This window comes from Dioscorea cayenensis, chromosome 10 (assembly GCF_009730915.1).
Source record: "Dioscorea cayenensis subsp. rotundata cultivar TDr96_F1 chromosome 10, TDr96_F1_v2_PseudoChromosome.rev07_lg8_w22 25.fasta, whole genome shotgun sequence".
NCBI lineage: Eukaryota > Viridiplantae > Streptophyta > Magnoliopsida > Dioscoreales > Dioscoreaceae > Dioscorea > Dioscorea cayenensis.
This window is the reverse complement of record NC_052480.1, coordinates 9,381,571-9,396,822: the sequence shown is the minus strand read 5'-3', so window position 1 is coordinate 9,396,822 and position 15,252 is coordinate 9,381,571. Positions and strand designations below refer to the sequence as shown.

Below are 15,252 nucleotides of genomic sequence, written 5' to 3'. Positions count from 1 at the left end.
CTATGGTGAGAACAAAATGAGCTCCTATATAAGATTGTTCTTTGTAAGGTCCCCAAATGTCTATGTGAATTATTGTAAAAGGTTCTAAAGTTCTAGTATTACTAATAGGAAATGCAACCTTTTGTTGTTTGGGAAGTGGGCAAATGTTCACAAGCACATATATTATGTTATGATTTGTTGTCTAACTCTTAATGTGCTCAATATCTTGCATAGAAGAATAACAAAGCCTCATATGTAAAATGAAATCAATAGGGTTTTTATTGATGGCATTTACCTTATTGCAAGATAAAACTGTCTCTAAACAATTCTCATACAATTTTAATTGAGAATTGTATTTTCTAATGGTTACATAAGAAAAAAAAAAGAACCCTTAAAAAGGACATACAAATTTGCTATCACCTTTCCTACCGCCAAAACCGCATCAGTCTTCTAGTCCTGCAGAATGCAATATGAAGGAAAAAAAAAATTAAAGTTTATAAAAACTAGGTTAGCAAGTTTATTGATTGACAAGAGATTATATTTGAAGGACGATAGGTATAAGGCTTCTTTTAGAACAATTCTAGGAGTCAAGATGGTATCACTAGTGTGAAGACCAAAATTTATTATTTTATTAGGCAAAAATACAGGTTGTTGGTTTATTTACATGTTCTGATACGATGATAAGATTCTTGTCTGCACACATATGATTTGAGGCTGTTTCATTTATCATCCAAGTTCCATTATCTAGCAAATCAAGATAAGTAAATGCATGATTGAAGTTGCATATGCAAAATCATTCATTTTGGCAAAATTGATCATTGTTGGCTCTACTTCCTTACCCTTCATGAGTTTTGCCAATTCTTGCTTTTGACAATTTTTGATTAATGCTACTATCCTAGCTTTTCTTTCTTTACCCATTCTTTAGTTCTTCTGTCAAAAAATCATTTTCCATGTTCGCAAAATTCTTGCTCCCAATCTTACCTTTTTGTCGCTCAACCATATCCTTGAACCAACTTGGATACCCATGAATCTTGAAACAAGTATCATTTGTATGGTCATTTCTATTGCAATAACTAAAAAGTAATGTTGCTTTATTAACCATTCCATTCTTCTTTACATTTCTTGGTATTCCTCCCATCTTTACATTTTGTACTCGAGCTAACATTGCATTGCTATCTATCGTATCAGTAAAATTGGCATATACTTTTCTTTGCTTCTCAATTCTGAGGTTTATTGATTAAGCTTTATTTACACTTGGCAATGGATCCATCATAACAATCTGGCTTCTCACAAGATAAAAACTCTCATTCAATCCCATCAAGAATTGAATGAGTCTTGTTTGAACATGCCATTTGTGCAACTACCTTTGAAGCCCCACAATTACATTATGGTAATGGCATTAAACAACTTAGTTCATCCCACAACATCTTCAGTTTAGTGTAGTACTTCATCACACTCATATTCCTTGAGATATAGAAGGGATCTCCCTTTGTAATTGATACAACATAGTTGTGTACAATAAAGCATCGACAATTTCTTTAGAAATTGAATTCAAGATCCATAAGGTAATCATACAATTCACCCTATTCCACTTCTCAAAAATAGAACCTTCCTCTGGTTTTTCAAACTTCCCATTAATGAAACAAAACTTGTTCATAGCTACTAATGCCATTTTCATTGATCTACTCCAAAAAAGGTAATTGCTACCCCCTAAAGGCGTAGAAAATAGAGCTATATCTGGGTGATCTAAGCTCTGTAACTGCAACATGCCTTCAAAGCTCAAGTCCAAGCCTTCCAAATTCACCTCATTCCCAAATCTTCTTGCCTCATCCTAGTCAACTTCTTCCATCTTCAAGAAGGTGAGCTTTTGCAACTAAACCTTTTGAAAATTTGATCAAAAAGTCTTTGATACCATGAACAAATTTAAAGACAATTCATGTAGACAATGTAGAATAATAAAGAGGAGCTCTCTTATTGATCTAATGAAAATAGAGTTCTCAATCAATGAAAGCATTCAAAGAACACCAACAACCATAACACTCTCTAATTTCATGAGGCTATATAAAGCTGTGAACTGAAAAAATAGATAAAACTTATCAATTTCTCAAACTAAGTAACTCCTTAGTTGAGGTGGCATCACAGTTATAACTACCACTAATTACCTTTAATTGTCATTAACTGTCATTTATAAAATTGTGAATGCTTCTTTCAAGTTAGTCAAACTTGTCTAGTTCAGCATCCTATTGGGAACAACATGCAAAGAACAGTAATTTTAGTGAGATGTATAATTATAAGTTCAACAATTGATGAATATAAACAAATATATTCCATTCTTTCATTGTAATAATATTTGACAATTAAAGCTTATGCTAATTTCTCTTGTGTATTTGCATGTTCCTCAAAGAAATATTTTGATTATGTTAAAAACTTATTGACTTGTTTTATAATACCTTCTAAAACCTTCATTTTCATAAAACCTCATTACTATTGTATGGGTCCTAGTCCCTTAATCTTTAGGTCAAAACTAAGATTATATATGAACTTTTCTCAAATAAGAAGGAGAAGGGGAAAAAAATTTAAAACTTAAATTAATGCATAATGAAAACAAATCTTCTTGAACTGGTGGAAGCATATGTAGTGATTTAAATCACAGATGTCTAGAGATTCGTAGGATTTAACTGATTTCCATACTAAAAAGATCTTTAAATGTTTAATCAGAATTAATCTGACTCAAATCTCCATTGAAATTCCAAACAAATGCAACAAAACAACTTCAAATCAACAAACTAATAGCATAGAGTTGTTGATCAAGAGAAATTACAACTGAATATAGTAAGATAGTTGGGAGTTTAGTCCCTCTCGCCACGACTGCCGGAGAAGATCATCAGAGTGCCAGTGGAGATCCTTCATCTTTGTTCTACTTGCTTACTCCTTCTGTCTTTCCTCCACTCCCCTTTATCCCCTTCCTTTACAGCTCAGCACCATACCTTCTTCAGCACGTGCCTTCCCCTTCTCCCATTTATCCACCTGTCAATATCAGATGAATCTGGTGAGACGCGTGTTTGGCTTACGCTCCACTGCCATGTCAGCTTGCTAATTTCCCCTTTGGTTGAAGATTCCTGCATGTTATGCTTTAACTGATCACCTCAGCTGCCTTGCATGTGACACTGGTTACTCTTCAACTCCTTTGGTATTAAGGAATGAATTCATCATTATATTAATTAATCAATTCGGGATCTTCATGCTCCAACTTGAGAGGGAGTATTAAGGAATGAATTCATTCCTTAATATTTGGCACCAATTACTGATTTAGTTTCACAACAAATCTTCTTGAACTGGTGGAAGCATATGCACACTTTCAGGAAGATATACATAATTATAAGAAAATCATACTATTTATATAAAAGAAAAATATTTTAGAAAGGTATGTACAAAAATACTGGAAGAGTTGGTCCCAACGATCTCAGAGTTTCTACTTTGTGGGTGCTACAACTTTTGTCCCTGACGAGCCGCTTTCTAATCATGCTCGAGACCTTTCCCTCCTAAAAGCCTCTTTTATATTCATAGCCTTGCGTTGAGCCTTATGTAATCCAACTGTTTCTATAGTCTAACTATTTCTATAGTCTTAGTATCTCTATCTTTTACTCTTTTCTTGTGTCCTTGTTTCATTTCTAGCGGGATCTTAATCTTCATTTATTTTAAGTCTACTTCAATCATTTGTTTTGTAATTTTTTTTTTACCTTCTCAATAAATTACAGTTTATTCACCTAAAAAATCCCTGAGATATATATGAGGTTGCGTCATCTACGAGCGTTCGTATATACAATATTTACAAACAATTGTTGTCTGCGTCATCTACGAATGTTCATCGTCAACCGTTGGATCCTAATTCAACAGTCATCACAATAACATCTATAGTGTAGGAGAATTCTCATCCCAACTATACTGTGCAGATAAATAGTGTTATCAACACACTAACTTAACTAATCACAGTTATAATAAACAAACTGAGAACCCAACCACCCTTTTTCGTTGATGGTACATGGTTTGGCTACTGTTAAGTTTACTGTTGCTATATCAAATTGTGTCATAGTCTCTCTATCTCTAACTATTCAAATCCTATAGACATGCTAAGAATGTCCGCAGTTGACATATAATATATATATATATATATTATCTTTTAACTAAGTTCAATTTGATCTTCGGGTTACCATTCATGTACCATGTGACAAAAACCAAGTAAATTATGGCAACTTAATTGTTATGTTTGGTGATTAGTTTTCTCAAATAATGTTAAAAATCTTTTTTAAAATAATATTTAATATATGTTTGAAATTGAATGGCTCTAAGTTGAGAAGCTTTGTTGTGAGCTTGAGTCTATTTTAAATGAACTCAATTCTTATTAAGTAAATTTATTGCAGAGAACTAGCATATTATTCTATTTTATTTTAATTTTACAAAGTGGACAAATTATTACCACAGATATAAATATACAAGGAACTCTCATGAAGAGCTAAGTTCTACCAATAAAAAGAAGGCTCAACTATCCTATATCCTTGCCTTTTGAGATAAGATGAGTCAAACTCGTTTCTGGTTTGAGCGAAGAAGGACCAATGTAGCATTAAGCTAATAGCCCTCCTGTAAAACAACACAAATTATATTTTTGGAAAAAAAATTATTCTAAATAATTTTTGTTCTAAACAACATAAATTAGGACAAAAATAACTTAATTTTCATTCTAAACAACATAAATTATATAATATTTTTAAAATGTAGGATAATATTAAAATCATTTGTGGCGGCCGTCCTTTGTCTACTATTCATTTTTGTCTCAATATTTCCAAAATACTCAATATCATCCCTACTTCTAATTTTTTTTATTTAACTTATTTGATTTCCAAATATTTAATATGACTATATAGAAACAAATTACATAATGAACTTGTGGAATTTAGTACTGAAACTAATCAAATTTTACAATGTTAACTGTTTAAAATTTTAAAAATATATTTGATGATGGCACATAGATAAAGTTAGTAACTAATGTTGGTATAGCCCAACGGCATGGTGAAATGTGAATAATGTCAATAATAACTTATCTATCTTATTTGTTTTAATTAATAATAGCGATAATAAAGACCTAGTGGACATTGGAAAAAAAACCAACTAAATATTATCTTAAATATTTAAAAAAAAAAAAGAAAAAACATTGAGACAAATATAATTGATTTCATGCCTTTAACTATTTTTTTAAAAAAATAACAACTGCTATATACTTTAGGAGTGTACGTATGAATCAGAAATTGATCATCTAGTCAATGCATTCTCACCCAATGACATGAGAGGTTTGAGTAGCAAATTCATATCCACCATGGAGAACCGGTTATCCCCAATGTCTCTAGCGAAACTTAAATTTAAAACATTTTAAATGGTTTACATTTGTTTCTTGTAACAAAATTAATACGGGTCTTTTTATCTTTAAACTCTATGACGTTAAAAAGGGAAAAAATATATATCATTTTATAATATATATATACATATAAATATATGTGCAAAATATCCAAATTTTTCTTCTCGCTCTGTGCTCTTCCTAAAACCCCAAAGGAATGGCTTTTACCTCCATTGTCTAGAGTTTTGAAGCCATGAGCGGATGGGCGAAGCTGGGGAAGCGGGTGTCGGAGATGGGCTTCAACTCCGGCGGTGGCATCGTCAACTGGTTCCCTGGCCACATGGCCGCTGCCACTCGTGCCATCCGTGACCGCCTCAAGCTCGCTGATCTCGTCATCGAAGTCCGTGATGCTCGCGTATGCCTTTCCCCCTTTTCTATTTGTTCATTGTCATCCTTGTTTCAAATTGTTTCGTTTCGTTTGTTGGAGCATTGGTGGAACATGGATTATGTCATTTGGGGATTTGATTGAAGGCTTGGTGTTCGTGTTGTAACTATGAAGTTTTTGTTGATAGATTTGCTGATATGCTCGAAGGTAAAGTTTTGGGCTTGGAAAATTGATTCATGTTGTGATTTATACATATTTTTACACTAAATAATCTAGTTTATTGAATATGATAAACAGGAGAGGACGTAACTCATTAATTATCACATTCTCAATGTTAGATGTTAGGGTGGTGTTTGATATGGTCTAAGAGTGAAAATAGTATTAAAAAAAGGTAGCTTTACGATTTGGCTCTTGTTGAATGTTACAATTATGAAAAATTTATTAAATTTGATTGCAGTCTTGAAATGTCCATCTACTCTTGCTTGTGTTGATTAAGGACTTTCTTTTTAAGCCTTTAGACTTTCTTCTCTGAGAGGAAAGAAATCGCATATGCAAAATGCAGTGGCGAAGTTTAATTTATTTGGCCAAGTATTGTGTTCTTTGAAGGCTACTTGGTTCCGGTGGATTTGCCATCCATTACATAAAGACTTAAGAGTCAGCTTTTCAATTTGTGTATTTTCATAAAATCAGCTTCTTGTTGTTGGAGAAATTTGTTTTTAATATTTTTATAATGAGTGATTGTTTACTTAACTTAATTAAAACCCATACATTTCCTTCTTTTTCTCAATTACTAAACACATTTGTTGCACTTGGGGAATTCTTTAATGCTTCATTTGTGGGTGAGGAAGCCATATGGTGATATATTTTAGATTTCTCTAGTTGTTTGACAATCAAAGAAATCCTTTAGAAGCATTCAAATAATTCTGGTGTTTCATCTTGGAACAAAATGATAAAGAAAATTGTTGAGAAGTAAATTCTTATAAATTATATATATATACACTTTATTAAAAAAATATATATTGTTGAATTATTTATTTTAAAAAAAAAATTATTTTCTCCAATATTTTGATATGTATATATAAATGGATGAATATCATTGAAATGATGGGGTTAATAGCAAAATAAAATATTGACATTTGAGAGGGGTATAATGGAAACTTGATATATTTATTTTTTTAATAGCAGCCATGGGAAGCCGGGGGCGGCGGGCAAAGGCAGTCAAAGCACTCATTGACCACACCGAATGTTCACTCTCTCTCTCTCTATCTATCTCTGTTGTTTGCCGCTCCACCCGCAACTTCCTTTTGGTTCCCTCTTTCTCTCTCTAAATCTCTTGGTCTATATATATTCCCACTTCTCCCCCAATCTTTCTCACCGCTTTCCTCTCATCATCAACAACAACAATAAGAAGGGAAGAAGAGGAAGCCATATGGTCATCCTCTTTTTCCTTTTGTATTTACTTTACATAATGCCCATGCTTTCTCCAATTTTGATCCCTTCATTTCTTTATTCTATGACTCTGCAAATTTTTAATTAACTGAATATGGTAACTTGCAGAATCATATTATCTTGTTACCCATATATCTGCCAAGAACTGAAATATAATATTTCTGTTGAATTGTCATCGGGTCTATGTTGTGGGAAGGAAAAACTCTCATCGGACAAGATCTAATCAATGGACATTCAATCATTGATAATCCTAGATGAAACATTAGCTCTCAAAGTTATCTGATTGGAGAAAAGATGATTTACTTCCTCCAGTCCACTCTAATTGAATCTTTTGAATATCACAAAAAGATTAAAATAAATTAAAGTTTGTTTAAAACTTGGAGAAGTGGTGTTGGTCCCTTTAGGCCAGGTTACAAACACATCGTTGTATGCTATGGAGGACCTGCTTTCTTGATGTCAAAACATGATTAATTGAGTGTAAGATCTGCACTTGTACTGTGGTTCCAGTTTTTTAGGTGTTCTATATTTAATTAGGAAATTAGTGAAATGAAAAATTGACGATTCTGATTGTAGTCAAAGGTTTGGCAGGTGTGAGAAATGTATTAGTAAACTCTTTTTACATCAAGTTTGTTTTAGATTTCAATCTCCTTTTGCTTCTAGTTTTCAAGATTAACTTTACCTTCCAAATAATACATCTTTAAATACAAATGCTTGTGTATTTCATGATATGACTTTTTCAGGCACCTGAGCATGATCCAAATCTTTCCTGCTCGATTTGTAAAAATGAAACCTGTTTTAACAAAATTATTCCAAAATTGAAGATAATGACATGGTTATCTTTTCTTTGCTAAGGAAATAGTTTCACTTGGTTTCTTAGCAAACCAATTATTAACAATTGCTAGATCATTTTCTGGAGTATTTAGTCCACCACAGTTTGGCCAGGTTGGGAAAACATAATCTCCTTGATGGCTTGATCATTTCATAGCATGATTTGATCAAACTGTCAAATTTCCTCATGTAGGATGTACTATTCCTTATGCCATTCTTGTTTAACTTGTGGTTTGTCGTTCTGCTTGAATGCCTGAATTTGATAAGTTTAATTTTATTTGTGTGTCTGTTTCCTGTCAAGATTCCATCCTTCTTCTTCAGGTTTAAGGTCACAATTGATAGTTCTTTGCCAATTATAAAAGGAAAAGTTTTAGTAACTTTGGGTGGTAGATTTGATACTCGGAACGAGCATCCATGAGAACTCTGGATTAGGGGACTTCTGCTTATATATCTTTAATATGCCACAGGAATTTAGTAGAAAATTTAATTAATGAGGGGTAAGCATGTTGGATGCATATAAAAAAAATTCAGAAATTGAAACGATGAAAACTTTTTGTTACTTGTCTGTGTATTACTTCATCTGTTGGATGATGTGACTTATGTTCCCAATCTTACTGAGACTTATGTTACAACTTCTTACAGATCCCTTTATCTTCTGCAAATGAGGATCTCCAAAATGTACTGGCCTCAAAGAGGCGTATAATTGCCCTGAACAAGAAGGATCTGGCAAATCCTAATATTATGCATGTAAGTGGTGTCATTTAACCTCTGATTTCTGAGGATGGTTACAACCTCCTTTAATAATGTTGTTCTTGGATGCCTTTATGTGAAGCTAATACTTTAATATTCCATGCTACCAAACTTAGAAATTATTGTTGATTCCTACTCTTTTTCCTTACATGCATATTCATTTTATCTGCAGAAATGGGCTCGACATTTTGACCTTCTCAAGCAAGATTGCCTTTCAATTAATGCTCATAGCAGAAGTTCTGTCAGTCAGGTTGGTTTACTACTTAATTGCATTCATCATTGAGCTATGCCTGATGAGAATGTTTACATATGTTTAAGATGGATTGTGAAATCTATGGACTTCAAAACTTTGAATTCTTTTTGCTTTGTATATCTGCTTTGCTCAATAATTTATAATTGACTTTCTTGTTATTTTATGTGAGCCTTATTTCCTTTCTTTACTAAGATGTCTTTGATTTTGCATTTTTCTTTTTACACCCATTTCATGCAAGATGCTGACAACTTACTGGTATTAAAATTATAAAAAGGTAACTTCAGCAGTGATGGCAACTAGAAATTAAGATATTCATTCTGTATGGGTATTTTTAGCATGTCTTACAAAATATTAGTAATGCACTACCTACAAATATGTAGCTGCAGAAGCTAGAAGTGCTGAATTTGTATTTGTTATCAATATGGCAGGGGACTATTCTCAGTAATATCAGCATATACAAGTCAAACATTTGAAAATTTATATGAAGGATACTCCACAGGAACATAAGTCGATGACATTTTGCATTATTTAAGATGTAATTTATTTTCTACTAATATTTTAAAGTATAAGAAATTTTATTATATGTTAAACTTATAATAACCAAGGTTGGAAATGTTTATAGAAAAGATCATTCTCAACCCAACTACTTGTGTCTGTTGTAAAATCCCTTTGCATATGAATGATGAAGGAATGAAGAGAAGAAAAATAACCAAGAAACTTATTTGATAAATTGGAAACCCAAAATTACTTGGGTCTTCAAATCCGTCATTAGTTGTGTTCAATTCCTTTTTCTTTTCTAGAGTTAAGAATCTTATTTTTTCATTAAATGATTTATCATGCTTGTAGGATTATTTTCCATGTGTATAACAAGTTTAGAATTTTGCCACCTGGGAGCTTAAGAAATTACTAACATTAATCTTTGATTCAATCAAAGCTTCTTGGCCTCGTATATGTTTGTCAATTGTCTGTGGCAAATGGACAGATAATGATTTCCCAGCTTATATAATTTTCGGATTGCTTTTCTCTGGTGGTTGGATATTTCTCAGACCTCTAATTCTGCTGGGTCAAGAATGACCAATATATTTCTGGCATGTTTCTTGAGGTGATTGCTTCAGTGGGTCCATCAAATGTTATGCAAATTGTCACATGTAATGCATCTGTTCGTTTTTGGTGCTGTTAAGAAAATATCCATTCGACGTAGCTTGTGGAATACTTCTGTGGTTCATATTTTGTATTTGAAAGTGCAGTTTTTATGTGCATAAACAGTCATTTGAGTAGATATATGTTATTCTGAGTGGATCCAAAGTCTTATATTTGATGTAAGAATATAATAGTGTGTGGCAAACCTCTTGCATGTTATGGCAATATTTACGTACACTCAAATCTCAATCACTTCTTTTTCAATGGGCAGTGGCACTGGCTCATTTGCTTCGTTCATAATCATGATGCAAAGAGCAATGAAAATAAGTTTGGAATGAAATGGTGCTTGATGATTTGCTTCTTTAATAGAAGTTTATGACCTACTGCTTATTACGTTACATGACCTTGACTCTTTTCGTGATCTAATTTATCTTTGTCTTTATCAAGTAGTGTCTGAATTGCTTGAGCATAGATGTAGTACATCTGTAATGCTAAATGAGTACTTTGTATGGGCTCACTACTAATATCAATTGTTCTTGATTATGCTTCATAATATGTATTGGCCCTTGTATTTTTGGTTTAACACCCATCCACACACATATGATTTGTCTGTGAGCAAAGTTGCAAACTATTCAAATGGATTAGTTGGTCTATAAATGGATCAGTTTATCTTATATTCTGGAGATCACTTGCTTCACAACTTAAAACAATTAATTAATATATTGAAAATATCAATTGAATACAATTGTTACCAGATCTGAAGTTGGATCAGCTGCTTTTACCTTGATGCATCCTCTGTTATTCTCCATTTATTGTAGCCTTTGCCTGATCATGTACTGTCAGTATCTTCCTATAATTCAATGACCATTTACTGCCCAGCAATGCTATTTTTTTTATATGGAAGGCTAAATGAATTTCTTTATTTTTCTATATATTTACTTCTTTCTCCTATTATGCTGTGCAATCATTTTAATTGGCATTGATTGGTTTAAAAATGTAGCTTCTTGCTCTTGTGGAATTAAAATTGAAGGAAGCAATCTCTAGAGAACCTACTCTTCTTGTTCTAGTGGTTGGTGTTCCCAATGTTGGCAAATCAGCTCTGATCAATTCTATCAATCGAATTGCAGCTTCTCGCTTTCCTGGTAAGCCATGAATCTTCCAAGGCTTAACAGATTAAAGATCATATAAAATAATTCTTTGTTTTTTTCCTAGTATACAGAATATAGATTATGGTTTTGCATTATATTTGGTGCTTTGACATAGCTCAGGAAAAGACCAAACGGGCTGTTGTGGGACCATTGCCTGGTGTTACCCAGGATATTGCAGGATATAAGGTCAGTGGGTAAAATTTTGCCTCTTTGATTGCTATGCTTACGTCATCTCATGTGCAAGATTTTTCTTTCTATTACTGATCTGTTTATTTGAAAGTTTTAGGGTGTGTTTACTCTATTTTCTTTTTTACAATTTTTTGTTTTCGGTTTTTGCTGTGTATTATCCCGCTTCCAATTTCTTGTTAGTTTTCTTTAATATGTTTTACTATTTGAAAAGTCCTTTTCATTAACTTTGTGTTTGGATTTTAAAAAAGTGTTTATTTTAATGAATGATATATTTTCAGAAAACAGTCTTCAGTAATGGTTTAGATTTGTAATGGCACAACAGTGGATGATTAACAGCGTAGTAGTCTGTTTATTTAGTTTTTTTTTTTGGATATCTTGCACAGCATGAATAATTGATTTTAAACTCATTTCTTAGCTGTTGAGTTTGATTAAATTCTGGATTGCTGTAACTACCATTTCCTTTGAGCCAACTGTTCCTACATCCGATAGTTGCATTATACATTATGGATGCTATCATGTATGGTAATATATGTCCTCTGATATAGGAACATGTATAATCTAATTTCTTAGTACGAAATGTTGAACTTAGAGTCAACTGCTTCTTTATCTATCTAATTTGTTATAACATAGATGTTCCGAGTTAAACCAGATGCCATACGTTTGGCTGAATAATACATTTTTTTTTATTCAAATGGTCTTATTCTGAAGATATCCTGTATATCAAAAATCTTTCTTGATATGTAGATGTCTATGTTTCTATATTCACTGTTTTAGATGGTAAAGTTGAAGTGTTCCTGAATTTGTGATTTTCCACAAGTTAGCAACACCATATTTTTCTAAATGCAGATGTGCTTCACAATCCTTAACATAATTCTTGGGCTGATTTTGGATTGATGTTGTTCAGATAGCTAACCAGCCTAGCATTTATGTCCTTGATACACCGGGCGTGCTGGTTCCAAGCATTCCAGATATAGAAACAGGTCTAAAGCTTGCTCTGACAGGTAACTCCGGCCATTCTGGTTAAAATAATATGCTTTTCACGCATCGAAGTTGTTATATTGTGTTCAATTATTATTATCTTATGATTTATTGCTATACAATGATTCCGTATGATATTACTGATCACAAAAGTTGACAGTAGCAGGTATTCATAGACTGTACTTTGTTTGAAAAGAATAAAATCTTAAATCCACCAACCTTGTAAAATTTATATTTATGCATATGTGGGACTATATTTCTAAGAATTTATTTAGCTAAGCAATTCTACTCTAGTGGGATTCTGACCTAAGTGCATGCAGGGGCTGTCAAAGATTCTGTGGTGGGTGAGGAACGACTTGCTCAATATTTATTGGCTGTTCTGAACATTAGAAAAGTTCCTCTACATTGGGATCGCTTGTACAACCAGAAAATAAAGGAATCTTTGGATGGATCCTCTGACAGTAAAGAGAATATTTTTGGTGATGGCTTATCAAGAAAGAGAAACAGAATAAATTGTTCCGATGTCTCTTATATTGAGGTATTGAACAATTTTTTTGTCAAATCATCGCATCATCTTCTTTGTCTTTAACTGAATAATCATACTATTTAAATGGCTTATTGATGCAAATAACCTTGATATGCATACCTTCAACACCAATGATCTGTTTCTTACTCTCTAACCATTGTATAGAGACCATATGTTTGTAGTCAAGCATAAAGGTCTAAAAATGATTGTATATGTCTTGATCTTTCCCAATCTTCGAGGATTGGAGTCTCCCTAATTAAGTTGTTCAAGGTTTGATTTGTCAAAAGTCAAAAAGACTTAAACTGACAAGATAGTACATCAGATCCTTGGATGAAAGTTTGGATTTTTTATTTGGTGCTCAAAATGAGAAGGTTTTCTCAAGTTGAGAGATGATAGATGATGAAAAGAAATTCCTTTTAAAATTTTTTCTAGGACTTTGATGTTTCCTAATTCCCAAGTTAACTTGCAAGTTCATGGTTCGAATTTGCAAATTATTGAAAAATTTGGATGTAAATTGTTTACTTAGCAGGGCATTATTTATTCTTTAAAATAAATTGTCTATGATACAACTTTTATAAGTGTTTGAGAAACCGTCCGTTGCTAAAATGTGATATTTTGTTTACACGGCACCTCGAAACTCTTGCTATTCTAAAATATGAAGAAAATCATTGGAAGCACTCCTTTTTTTTACTTCCCCCATTTTGTTAAAGATATCTCCTGATTAAATTTTATTATTTTATGTACTCAATTATTTCCAGTAGCCCAAACTAGCCCATCTAATCCTGAATATCGGGATGTAGTTTTAGATTTTGAAAGTCCACATATTCCCTATTCAAAAAATAATTATATTTTTTGAAAAAAGGGAATCATCATTTCTTCTGCGTCTGTTGTTAATTGCCTTAAATTCAACAGAGACATACAAAAAAAAAAAAAACATGGCCTTCACTATATTTTATACTCACTATTTCGAAGGCCTTTTCTTTTCTGAACAGAAAGTGGTAGAAATACAGCTGATTGATATATTATTTGTGAGATTGTAGAAATCATGTAAATAATAATATCTCGGCTCTGGCTCCTTTTTTTTTATCAGGATCTTGCAGAAGAAGTTCAGCGAACATTGTATGCTACATTCATAGAATCTGCCGTTGATGTGGAGGACGAGAGTGAACTAGAAAGTCTTATCGACAGACAACTCACTGCCCTTCAAACGTCGTTCAGGATACCGCCGAAAGCATCAGATGAAGCTCGCACTATGGTTTCAAAGAAGTTGTTGACATTATTCAGGATGGGCAAATTGGGACCATTTGTTCTTGACGATCTTCCCGATTCTTGCAAACCTATTACCTAAAGAAATTTCCTAACATAAGGGATTATAACGTAAGCGGTATAAGCGGTATGATCAGAGATGAGCAGACATGAGCATGATGGGAAGACCTTGTTTTTGAAAATATCGGCTTATAAAAAGGGTTTGGAATGAAGAAGTCATTGTTTTTTTTCTCGAGCGTGCAACTTTTGGTGAACTAGTTTTAGTGATGCACCGAAGAAATTGGGTTTGATATAGATGTTTTAATTGGTTTGCTCGTCGAAGATAAGAGAATGGTTGAAGTTTGCAATGCTGTTCAGGTAGGATACAAACTCTTAACAATCAATGCAGATGGGAAATCCTTCCGATTGCCGGTGCATAACAAGAAGATGATGTGAAGCTTGTGTTTGATGCTCATAAGCTGAAAAATAGTGTTCTTATATTGTTGAAAGGTCTGTTTAATGTTTAATTTGGATGTTCAGTTTTGGAATGTAAGTGCTTTAGTCTTTTAAAATAAATAGACAATTTTAACTGAAAAGGCTCAAAGTTATAGTTTTCCAGATTCCTTTTATTTAGAGGTTGCAATTCAATTTTTTTTAATTCAAAGTTGGCCTGAGGTTTTTGTGCTATTTATGTTGTATGTACTGATAAAACTAGGATAAATTAATGAGTCAATGTTCTATGTTTTTAAATTTTCATATTATTAATAATTTTCCTTTTTCCCCCTCTAAGCTGCTATTTTCTGCTTAACAAACTGGAAAAGGTCATTTCATTACAATAAATTTTTTTTTTTGGCACAAATTAAAAAAAAAAACCAATCTTGAAACCTTTATTTAAAAAAAAAAATTGGGAAAATTACTGTTTGCCCCTCATGATATTCAAAAATCCCTAAAAACCCTCTCCAATTTTTGCACACCCTGGACAACCCTTCTGTT

General features: G+C 32.7%; 1 protein-coding gene across 3 annotated transcripts; it reads left to right on the top strand.

Moving 5' to 3' along the window:
- The first annotated feature begins 5,564 nt into the window (after positions 1-5,564).
- LOC120269988 (short integuments 2, mitochondrial) lies at positions 5,565-14,855 on the top strand. 3 transcript variants are annotated; one of them, XM_039276992.1, is made up of 8 exons: positions 5,565-5,783; positions 8,673-8,777; positions 8,953-9,030; positions 11,174-11,315; positions 11,437-11,507; positions 12,415-12,511; positions 12,809-13,026; positions 14,105-14,855. In XM_039276992.1, exons 1-8 carry the CDS (start codon positions 5,622-5,624, stop codon positions 14,360-14,362), a joined length of 1,131 nt encoding a protein of 376 aa, XP_039132926.1. In that variant the 5' UTR covers positions 5,565-5,621; the 3' UTR covers positions 14,363-14,855. The 3 variants fall into 3 exon arrangements, with proteins under 3 accessions (XP_039132926.1, XP_039132927.1, XP_039132925.1); XM_039276993.1 differs by lacking the exon at positions 5,565-5,783 and adding an exon at positions 5,800-5,960; XM_039276991.1 differs by lacking the exon at positions 5,565-5,783 and adding an exon at positions 6,818-7,185.
- The last annotated feature ends 397 nt before the right edge of the window (positions 14,856-15,252 follow it).